At 38.0% G+C, this 12,188-nt stretch overlaps 1 protein-coding gene across 16 annotated transcripts in view; it reads left to right on the plus strand.

Moving 5' to 3' along the window:
* ptprsa (protein tyrosine phosphatase receptor type Sa) overlaps positions 1–12,188 on the plus strand; it is a 254,745-nt gene that overhangs the window by 231,049 nt on the left and 11,508 nt on the right. For all 16 annotated transcript variants that reach the window (XM_028028092.1, XM_028028091.1, XM_028028093.1 and 13 more), the window contains 5 exons: positions 1,926–2,080; positions 2,869–3,154; positions 6,596–6,774; positions 6,858–6,984; positions 7,077–7,202. In XM_028028092.1, the coding sequence (XP_027883893.1) occupies positions 1,926–2,080; positions 2,869–3,154; positions 6,596–6,774; positions 6,858–6,984; positions 7,077–7,202 (873 nt within the window). The remainder of the gene's footprint in view (positions 1–1,925; positions 2,081–2,868; positions 3,155–6,595; positions 6,775–6,857; positions 6,985–7,076; positions 7,203–12,188) is intronic.

Raw genomic sequence — 12,188 nt, forward strand, 5'->3', positions numbered from 1 at the left:
CACAGCATGAATAAAAACAAAGATACAAAATTTATACAGAGAACCTCAATAAGGCCTATAAACCCTGGGCTGTTTTCTGTTCAGTGCCAATATTCTTTTAGAAAACCCCCCTTTGTCTACGCTGTCTTCCCAATCCACCCCTTTTACCTTGTTTAGCTCCGTCTCTCCTCAATAGATCATCTGTTTATGTGCATCTGCCAAATTGGAGCACTTAGGTAAAGTGAGCAGGAGAGAAACTCAATATACATAATTGGCAGACAGCTCTCATGCTTCTCTGTGTGTGCACAAAGACCCTCTCTTACACTCGCACACATGCTCAAACGTGCATGATGTCCCTCACACACTAGCACACACTTGTACACAGCTGAAATTTGATCCCTTACACAGACATAGGCACTCACACAACAACATCCACTTTAACACACAAAAAATAGAGAGGAAATAACCATTAAAAAGACTTATTATTACAAGGTGGCTTAAAGTGAAACTGGAAAGGCCAAGATTGTTGCAGACAGATTAGAACATTTCTGAATTTTTCTCTTACCACATGGCATCAAACTGACCTTTTAGGCCTTATCGCAAGGGGAACAATGAATGACAGGGGACTCCACAGAGAGCAAAACATCAGTAGCCTTAGAGTTCAAGCAGCCAGCTTTAAATCCATTTAAATTCTGCCTCTCTGAGCTGCTATCTAACTCACCGGTACACTCCTTTTCCTATCTGTCCTCTCCTTTCCTGCAATATTGAGCCGTCGCTGTGATATCTCACTCAGCAGTTCCCACTTTGGTGGATTTTTTTATAATATATAAGGTAGCAGAGGCAGGCAACCATGTGCACACACACAGCCAGCTATTGGATATCTGTCTAAATGTGTCCTACAGTGACACAGAATTGTGTCTGCTGACAAATCCTTTGGAAAAGAAATGTAATTTTAAAGAAAAGGTAGGAAACCAGAAACGGGTCACGTTCGTGTTGCCGACCTCAACTGCAATGCATCAGGAAATATAAAAAAAAAATAAGGGGTAAAAGGAACTGGGTCAGTTTGCTTTTAATTACCACACTCATTTATTCATTTATTCAGCAAGTAAAATTTTCCTCTGTCAGGAAAACCAGAAGCGCTGCAGTGAAAAGCAAACAGTCCCTCTATTAGAGGATCTTATGTGAGTAAAGAGAGAGGAAATCTAAAGCATATTTAATTTTTCATTCTTTTTGTCAGTCTCATAGCAAAAAAATACCCTTTCTCCAGGTCCTGTCTAGCAATTTGAGTGTTTGTTTTAAGAGTTGATTTTAGGAAGCAAGCTGACAGATAAGTGAGTAAAAATAGAAAATATAAAACAAATGTGGGCTGCATGTTCACTTGTAGTCTGGCGAGATTTCTACAAACTAATACCTGAGGATTAATAAAGTTTCCGAAAATCAGCAAAGGAAATCACTAGATTGGAAGCTTATTTATGTTAAATAAGTCAGAATAACATTTAGCAGTGCAAGTCGGGACATTTCTTTTTTATTAGCGTCACAGTTTCTTACTGTGTGATGATTTGGCATATTTAAACTGTCACCTTTAATTTATGTTAGCAGGAAAAAATTAAGCACATTTTGTGAAAAATAAGTTAGTCAAGTTTTTGAAAAATTACGTGTCTCCTATTGTGTATTCTGGTTTTGTACAGTGTGTGTGTATTAGGATGAAGGTTGTAAAACTCTGTGTTGTCCTGCATCAGGACTGAATCCTCTTTAATTTTTCCTCCATATTTTATGATCACTGTAGTCGAAAGTGATCATTAAAGTAGGATGTCACATTAGAAGTGATCTAGATCTCATTGAAGAGGACAAAAAGCACAAAATATTTTCTTATTTTACACAGTAAGAAAATATTAACAAGAGTATTAAGAATATTAACCTCTGTTGCTTGTTTTTTTTGCTTGTAGAATGGTTCGAGTGAGAAACGGGAAGTTCGTCAGTTCCAGTTTACAGCGTGGCCTGACCACGGCGTGCCGGAGTATCCAACCCCCTTCCTAGCCTTTCTCCGTAGGGTGAAGACGTGCAACCCACCTGATGCTGGACCCATCATTGCTCACTGCAGGTCATTAATCATTTTCTAGTATTAGAATATGATCTGCAATGCAAATTATTTTAATTTGCACAGGAATCCCAAAATGAGATGGTTGGAATTTAAGAGAAATGTAAAGTAGCCTTTGCGCTTGCTGAATAATGCGCCTCTCTTCTACCTTTTCTTTTTCATTTAATTAATTTTTATGTCTTTCATATACACCCATCAAACAGATTGGCAGAGCTCCATACTATACATATTTTATAATACATTACATAACAGACTTCATCCAAGCTCACACTCTGTTTTTTATACTCTCCTGATATTTGTTTCATCATTTTTCTCTACTGCATCATTTTATATGCTCTTATTTTCCCTGTTTTTATTTTTCCTCTTTCTGTCAAATGTGTCACGGAAATCCTTCCCTGCCTTTTCTACTTCTCCGTTTTCACTCCTTAGCTCTTCCTCCTTATATCAGCAATATTTCTCTAATGGCTTATTCAAATTGAAACCTTCCTTTTAGTCAAGATAAGAAGCCTTCAGTGAGTCCAAAGCACTGCACAATAAATCTGAAATGTGACAGCTTGCCATGCTGAGTCTCCATCACTTTCCTCATGTTGTATTATATTTAGTTTTTTTTATCCTTTTGTGAATACAAAATTTCATCATAAAAGTGAATTTTTTTCTTACTCTAATTTGATTATTTTAACTACAACAGCTCTCTGTATTGGAATTATGTTTAACACCACAATTCAACAAGAGTATTAAATCATGGATTCAAAATATATTAATCTGTCTTTATATTCTTCCTTCCACTTTAGTGCCGGCGTCGGCAGGACGGGCTGCTTTATAGTAATCGACGCAATGCTCGAGCGTATCAAGCATGAGAAGACGGTCGACATCTATGGTCATGTGACGCTGATGCGTTCGCAGCGCAACTACATGGTGCAGACAGAGGACCAGTACAGCTTCATCCACGACGCGCTGCTGGAGGCGGTGGCCTGTGGAAACACGGAGGTGGCTGCTCGCAGCCTGTACTCCTACATCCAGAAGCTGGCCCAGGTGGAAAGCGGTGAGCACGTCACCGGCATGGAGCTGGAATTTAAGGTACTAAATGGTTTAATGATCATCTAATTAACCTGCTTTCAACACGACATCTCTTACATTTGGTGTAAAAGAGATGTGGGCAGTTTCTCTATTTTTAATTCAGCTGTCCAAAACAGCTGACCCTAATCCAGATTATGAACTGCATCAATAGACTGCATGGAGATGCATTGTTGTGACGACGTGCTGAAGGGGGAGTGACAGAAATGGAAGGAGGTTCTTAAAGAAACAGAGGCCAATTTCAAGGCATCACGGCTATGATCCATAGCATTTCTTTTAGGATGCTTTTTATATAGCCAGTATTTCCTTAATGACTGAATGTAACATAATTACTTTGATTGTGCTATAAAATGACACTATATGCCTGTAAAATACATAATACTTTCACATTAATGGACAATGACTCTAGTGGCTGGAGCCAAACCTTCGAGCCAGAATATGCAGCTGTCAGTTACTGAATGAAACAAAACAGGTTTAAGATATTTAATGACATGTACATTACCGCTGGTAAAACAAGAATTTGATAGTTATAAAAAATGATAAAAGCCTGAAGTAATTGAGGTGGACTACAGGGAATTTTTAGAAAAACTTTTATTTTTCAAGTTGGTCTTAGCTTACAAATCCTGGTGCATTATAGGGATTTGTAAAAAGTCATGTTAGCTCTCACACTAGATGCAGTTTGGTTGTGAGTAAAGCTAAGTCTGGAGGACTTCACAGAAGTTGAGCAAAGAGAATAATTCTGAAAGAAGTCATTTTTTGGTGGAAGAGCTGTCAGGCAATCACTTTGCTGTATGGTGTAAGTGCATAACTAATAAGTCTGAGCATGAAGCTTTCTGTGCACATAATCTGCTTGCTGAAAGTATTCAGCAAAATTCAGTACAGAAGTTTCAAAACATACAGAAAAAGAGCTAATAGGCTATTGAGATTCACTCTAATTAAACAGAAAAGATTCTTTTCAATACAACAGCTGAGTTTTAATTGGAACCAGGATGCAAACATGAAGACAAAGGTTCTCTTTTATTTTCATCAGTGATGATGTTGGTAATTTTGTAGTGAATTTACATGAAAAACTCAAAAAACAAAAAGCAGCCCACAATGAAGTGGGAAATAATTAATGAATTCTGTATGATTATAAACTCATAATTAAAATATTTATTATATTATGACATTTTTCCATGTTCTCATTGCTAAAAACGTCTGTTTTATTCAGATTCTGCTTCTTACAGTTAAGACAAGTATATTTTTTCCAGGATTGTGCATTTCCATAGTTAGAATAAGGACTTATTTCTAATAAATTTGTCTGGCTTTTTAGATGTTTTTGAAAGAGATTCTGAAGGTTGCAATTTGGTTTTGTGCTCATGATGGTTATTTTCATGCAGCCGTCTGCACACTGTTCTTTGCACACCTCCAGCACTTCAGAGTCTGTTAAATCTTTCGGAACGTCTTTTGCTGTCAGCCAGAGCTTTAATTTCCCTTTCTGGCAGTATGACTAGTTTTCTCTTGGAAAGTTTTTCAAGTCAGGCAGACCCCTTCTTGACCTCCACGATGCAAGTGAATGCACATTTTTTAAAATTACATTTCAAGCTCAGCAAATGAACTGTTAAAAATGTTTGTTCACTTTCAAAGTGGTATGGGATTCATGTGCATCGATTGCTATAATTTTGCTTTGGCTGTTTTTTAATTGAGCTGCTGATTGCTGGAGCATGGTTTTAGGAGTCAGGTTTTGGGGCTGGATTAAAAAAATGACAGTCCTTACATTTCTCAAACCATTTAAACTTTTTGATTGTGCTTTACTTTTTGTGGAGAGGTTGAATCTACATGGCTGTTGCATAGAAGGCAGCAAATCAGCTTATTGGTAATCCAACAACTCACTCAAACTGCTGAAAGAGTAAATAAATATTGAGACAAATGCCTTAACATCCCTAATGCATGCAGAACAAATTCAGCTTATCTGGCCAACTTTATAGAAAAAAAGAGCTGGCAACCATGACTAGAAGGTATGTTTCTGGTTTACTGGCTTCTAGGTCTGGGTCATATTGCTGTGCATGGTCTGGTATTTTTATGGGTCTAACTCTATATAGTTTCAGTCCCTTTAGGTGGTTATGTAAAAAACACATTTCATAAAAAATGTAAAAAGAGGTGGAGGCAAGAAAGGGGAGTAATAAAAATCCAGGACAAAGTTCAAGCTATAAGACAAAAGAAAGTCTAAAGAAGCAAATGAACAGAAAGCCAGTGCAATGCTCACAAATAAAAATATGAAACATACCCCTCATTTCTGGATAGTTATTTGCCAATTCAGTTTTTTACATATTTTGGCTTGTTTTTAAGAACTATAATAAATTATATTTGAAATCCTTATTTGTGGGGTGTTGTGTAGTGCAGTAGTAGAGCAGATAGAGGCTACGGTCCATGGTGAAGCCGTCCTGGGTCCCCGAACGTGGGACCTTTGCCTTCCCCCCACCCCTTTGACCACTTCCTGTCAGTTTGCTTTAAAGTACCAGCACCCACTGTAGTTCAAATGCTTCAGTCTACATGTACGGGCAACATGCCTGTTCTGTTTTATTTGTTCTCCTTGAACTGCTTGTATCTTCGATGCTATACTTTTCTTTGTTAAAAGCTATCTCTATGCTGACTGACATTGCTGTATGCGGTTTGCTGGCTAACAAGCAAGCAGGCATGACACAAATGCTCTTTGTTGAGATATCGAAGCGCATCGGGGGCGGGGGGCGATTATAGGAAATTGCTGACCCCCAAAGTCCCTCTGGGGTTCTTCTGTTGATGCAGCAGCACCACTTTTTGTTTTGATCACTTTGTGATGTGTGTGTGTGTATGTGTGTGTGTTTGTGTTTCTTTACTGAACATCCCCATCTTTTATGCACACATACTAGGCTGGTGTTATCAAAGGCACTAGTGACCCACTTTTAGAGGAGTTTTCTGTTTCATACACACTTGATGCGGAGGCTTGTTAGTCAGGATGCGCGGCGTATTTTCACTTTGCATCTGACCCAGAGGGACCTTATAAGTTGCAAATAGGGACAAAGTTTTTGAATTTCTTTCAGTTTTATAAATAAATAATATCCCTTTGAAGTTGGGCCATTGTCGCTAAAGCATGGGTGAAAGACTCGATTAAGATTGGCTCTGCTTTATTACCTTCTTTCTTTGATATTTTAGGCTCTTTATCTGCCTGGCACCTGTTTTTCTCTCCTTTTATTTACATTTAATCTTTTCCCAATCCTCCTCTTTTCTCTCTCTTAGTATCATTTTTTTTACCTTTATTTCTAACTAGCATGGCTACGGCCTCTTCCTTCTTTCATTTTCTCGTTTTCTTTCCAACCCATTTTTTTATTCTGTCAGAAATTAATTTTTGAGTGTGTTGTTTTTAACCACTCTGCAAGATATTTTTACCTTACCATATTAAACTGTCCCCACAACTTCCTCCTCCAGCGTTTGGCCAACTCCAAGGCCCATACATCACGGTTCATCAGTGCCAACCTTCCCTGCAACAAGTTCAAGAACCGGCTGGTCAACATCATGCCCTATGAGACCACCCGTGTCTGTCTGCAGCCAATCAGAGGCCTGGAAGGGTCTGACTATATCAACGCTAGCTTCATTGATGGATACAGGTGAGAGAGCTGGAACAAACAGATGAGATAAGATCACGACAAGACAAATGTAAATGGTTTCATCATAGATTTATCATAAACAGGCAACAGAGGGCATACATCGCCACGCAGGGCCCTCTAGCAGAGACTACAGAAGACTTCTGGAGAATGCTCTGGGAGAACAACTCCACTATAGTAGTCATGTTGACCAAACTTAGAGAGATGGGGCGGGTAAGCATTATATTATTTTGCAATTAAAATAAAGCAACAACTTGGTAAAAAAAATTTAACTCAATTGATGACAAACACATTTGTTCCTACAGGAAAAGTGTCACCAATACTGGCCGGCAGAGCGCTCTGCCAGGTATCAGTACTTTGTGGTAGATCCCATGGCTGAGTACAACATGCCTCAGTACATCCTTCGGGAGTTCAAGGTCACAGATGCCAGGGTGAGAAATACACTGCTTAAGGATGTATTTAATGGGATTTATTGGTCACAGTATATGAAGGCTCAAGAAAATATTGCTTTTTTTCTTCTTATAGACTTCTGATATTTCACATTGCTGAAAAGACGATAATAAAGTTAGTCATTATATTAATACCATTAGTTTGTGGGAAAAAATCCCTTATACCTATCCTTTTCAAATGATTGTAATTGCAGCCCTGTACAAAGCCAAATGTCTGTCTCCAAGTTGAGTTGAATCAAAGTTGTTGAAAAGAGGCTGTTTGGTCAACAAAAACACTGTTGAGTGCTATTGAACTTAAGTGAATATTCATGAATAAAACAAAGCTATGAAGTTTTTTATTATTATTATTATTTTACTTTGAACTGTTTTGTAGGTGCAAGAAAAGACTACTTTTGAATTGGCAGTTTTGCTATTAAGTCTTCAAAAGTTTGAAAGAGTTTGGCAAAAAAAGAAAACTCTATTGAAAAATAATTGAATTTAGAGACTTTATACCTTATTTTCTTTTCTAAAGAACAAAAATGTAATTTTTTATCAATTAGTTTATTTTCTTTTTTATTTATTTGATCTTTTCCACAAAAAAAAAGAACATCTTTTGTCACAACTTTTGTGGACATGATATAACTTGAAATTCTGACTTTGTATAGGACCTGTGATCATTGGCACTAAATTTTGATGCCTTCAATTCAGTTATGTAATGGTAAAAAAAAATTAGTAGTGTTTGTTTTATATAAGCTGTATTTAGCATAGAATAGTTCAGTCCTTTTTGAACAACTGAATTTGTCAAAATGCAAAAAAAAGTCAATCACACTTCCACATCAAGCAACAACTTCACCTTCATGTTGTTTAATGGTTGGTGCAACATAGAGACAGTAAAACCTGGCTGCACTACAAGCAGTTTTAGGACAAATATATTGTGCTGCAAAAATCTCAATGTCTGTCTCCTTGTTTTTAATCAGTTATACTTTCTTTCTCATATAAAATTAATTTTCAATAAAATTTTTTCATAGGACATTGTAAAAGGAATATTACAAAAAAAACTTGATGTCAGATTTTCCTGAAATAACAAGATGTCACATCGTCTATGAAAATAATAAGAGATCTGGATCCAACTTACAGTCATTCATTTTGACACGTTTAAACCTGTTGTACACCACTTAAATTCTACCTTCTGATTTTTGTACCAGTTAGATCAGACAGCAGAAAAGTTGCAAGGAATATTTTTCTTCAAAAACACGGTGACTTATCCAGTGACTTTGCAGGTAATGTGGTAGGTAGTTGCAGAAGTAGTCTTTACATTGATAATGAGTCATACATCTAATCACATGCATTTTGCGCATTGAGAGAAAAATCTTATGTGAGAAAATTACGCTTAGTCTCTGTTTTAACATACACAGCAAGATGTGCACTCACACATTTACAAAATCATGCACTGCTATTTGTATAACACCTAACAGGACTGACCTTCTCATCAGATACCTATCCAAGTGCAATTTGGTGTTTCCACCATAAATTCATACCTGCACCATCTTACGTGTTATAAACCAAACACATTTCACATGCGTGCAGTTGCTTTAGCATAATTTATAAACAAATTGTCTTAAGGACTGGCCTCTGTTTCCATTTCAGAGGTTTCTTGCGGCAGGCGGAATTATCACACTGCTCAACTGTAGCCAAGAGACAGTCTGAGCTTATCACTGTTATGGAAACAAAGCAGAGAGATGAAGATGATAGTAGCATGAACCAAGCTGTGTGTGTATGTGGGTATGTTTGTGAAGATAGCCCCATTTTACTATGCATGCATGCACATGTGAAGGTGTTTTTTAGGTTGCATTTAATCGCACATACCGTACCAGAGGTTTGCTTGTTTTTGGGCTCGCAAGTATGCCTGTATGTGTTGCCACATGCCTCTGTTCAGCAAGAGCATAGACTTCATGCTGTAATGGCATAGACTCTACGCCTCAACACTTGCATCTAGAGAGGTAGTCACGTATTTAATCACACAATTTGACACGCCATGTGGGCCCTCAGGTTGTGTGTTAAATTTTTGTCCTTTTTTAGTTTTTTCTGCTTCTGTATTTTCTCCAGCATGCTCGGATTATTGTGTAATTGTCTTTGCCCCCCTTTCATTGTTAATCCTTTTGCTGAGACAAAATGTTTTAAGGGGAAAAACAAAGGCACCGAAAGAAAAAAAACACATGTGATGGGTCATAAAACATGCAACGAAACACAAGACGATAAACAAAGAGAGTCTGAACACGGAGCTTAACTCATTATGATCACCGTGTTTGTCAAGTGCGGTAAGGTAGGAGAGCGCATCTTGGTGGCAGCGGTGCAGAAGTAAACAGTACAAGAAGTCAGATTCAAGACAGCAATTATGCATATCCTTTGACATACAGTAGCTTCGCACGTACCATCGCCATCTGTAATACACAGGAATCAATGGCTTATGGAAAAAGTAAACCAAATACTTGTTTTCTTCTTTCAACAATCCTGGCTTTTCCCCTTCATGGCACAATAGTCTTTTGGAACTTTTTCTTGACTGTGTAGGTTTTCAGGTAGTAACAATGAATGTCCAGTATTGTACCTGAAGTGTATTGTAGTCCAAGTGATTTCAGTTTGGAGAACTACTAAATTGTTTTCATTTTTATTGGTAAGACTGCATGCTTTTGAACAACTTCTGCGATCTGTTGAAACACAACAGTGCAAAACAGATTTTGCCAAGTCTACCCTGGTTAAATATACTTTGGTTTCATATCAATTCATCCTTAGCCTTTAGATTATTTAAATTCTCTCATGTATTTAAATTGAATTGTTTCAATCAGTCAATCAAGTTTGTTTGTATAGCACATTTCAGCAGCCAGCTTCTTTTACTACCTATAAACATGTAAATATGAAGAAAGACCAACACTGCAAAGCACAAAATGTGAAAGGGGTTTAAATCACCTCCAAACATCTGATGTAAAAATGAAGCAAATTTTTAACTGTATAGCATTTATGGGATCAAGCTCAGTGTGTTCAGATCGTACCCTCACGTTGTACCTACAACTTGTCATATCAGCCCACCCACTTCCATTTCATACCTATAATCATCTTTCATACCTAAGCACAGCATCAGTATATTCTTCAGTATTGATAAATTGAATTAGAAAATTGTATGTGTAATTTGTATGTTCATTTTTCGGAGTCTTTGATAAAACTTTTTTTTTTGTTTATTTTTGGTTCATGTTGCCATTCGGGCCACTTGACTGGTAGAATATGACAGATTTTGAGCAAGTCAGATCAAGACAAGCGTGAGTACCCTCTTGTGGGTAGATAGCTTTTTGGAGGCAGACAACTACATTTCCTTACAGTAGACCATGAGTGGGATATAGAAAGAAAAATTATAACTGGTTTGTTAAAGTGGTTAAGGAATGTTCTTCTGTAGGTATGGTTTTGGTACCAAATTTATTTTGCAGATGGTGCCAAGTTTTGATTTATTCGTTTATTTAATAACAGTCTTATTCCATAAAAAAGCAGGTTATCTGAAAGACAAAAGAACATCCTATTTTGAAATTTTGCCGACTTTGCCATCTCAGTGTAAATATATGTAGTGGGACTGTATAACAATGGCACAACGTGTCTGCCTTGAAGTCTGTTGTGCATAGAGGTGAGAAACTACAAGAGAAATGAACACCTGGTTGTCTTAATTACTGGTGGCATCAAGCAGAGAGCCTGTCTGTATAAAACTGCTAGTCTCTGCTGACTTTCTTGACTAATTTGTTCTATCTTTGACAACTTGAAAAGAACTTTGCTTCACAAGGACAAACGTATTGACTGTGCGCTCTGTCATACTGTATAATAAGCTCTCGAAAAAACCTAGATCACTCCCTATGTCCTCATGCAATCCTGCCTCAATTTCAAATTGTGTTCAGATGTTTTTGTTTGCATACAATGCTCCATCTGTGTCCTGTTGTAAAACTGTTAGAAATGTTATTTTTTCAGTTTTGTTGTTGTTGTTGTTGTTATTGTCCAAGTTTTCTTCCTGAGTTGTTCTTGCCTCTCACCTCCTCCTTTCTGCAAACCTATCAAGCTGCCTTATTGATCACATCGCAGGATTATCCTATTCAACACACTGAAGTCTCTGAGAAGTTGCTTGTCATGGCAGATACAATATTGATTCGTTTACCTGGGCCTACTTTTGACACGCACAGATACATTGTGAAACATGGGGGAAGTGGGAACAATCTGGTGTGGGGTAAATGGAGAAAAAACTAACTGAATCCACTTGGGAACAGTTTGCATCCATCCATCCTTTTTCTGTTCACCCTGTGTCCCTAATGGGGTCGGGAGGGTTGCTGGTGCCTATCTCCAGCTACGTTCCGGGCGAGAGGCGGGGTACACCCTGGACAGGTTGCCAGTCTGTCACAGGGCAACACAAAGACATACAGGACAAACAACCATGCACACACACACACTCACACCTAGGGAGAATTTAGAGAGACCAATTAACCTGACAGTCATGTTTTTGGACTGTGGGAGGAAGCCGGAGAACCCGGAGAGAACCCACGCATGCACAGGGAGAACATGCAAACTCCATGCAGAAAGAATCGAACCCAGGACCTTCTTGCTGCAAGGCAACAGTGCTACCAACTGCGCCACTGTGCAGCCGGAAACAGTTTCCACAGTTGTGTTTTATATATATATGTGTGTGTGCGGGCGTGGGCGTGTGTGTGTGTGTAAATATGAGATATTTTTCTGGTTACCTGCAATGCATGGTTCCATTATTTTTTAACCAATATCTGATATTGATGATGGGAGAGGCAGGCCAGTGTTCAAAGTCTCGTCCTGCACATTCCAGAGATTCTCTACAGGGTTTGATCCGGACTTTGTGGTGGCCAATCTGTGTGTAAAATGGTATCTCATGCTCCCTGAACCACTTATTTACAATTTGAGCCAGTGAATCCTGCCACTGTCATCTTTAAATACGCT

This window comes from Xiphophorus couchianus, chromosome 9 (assembly GCF_001444195.1).
Source record: "Xiphophorus couchianus chromosome 9, X_couchianus-1.0, whole genome shotgun sequence".
NCBI classification, from domain to species: domain Eukaryota; kingdom Metazoa; phylum Chordata; class Actinopteri; order Cyprinodontiformes; family Poeciliidae; genus Xiphophorus; species Xiphophorus couchianus.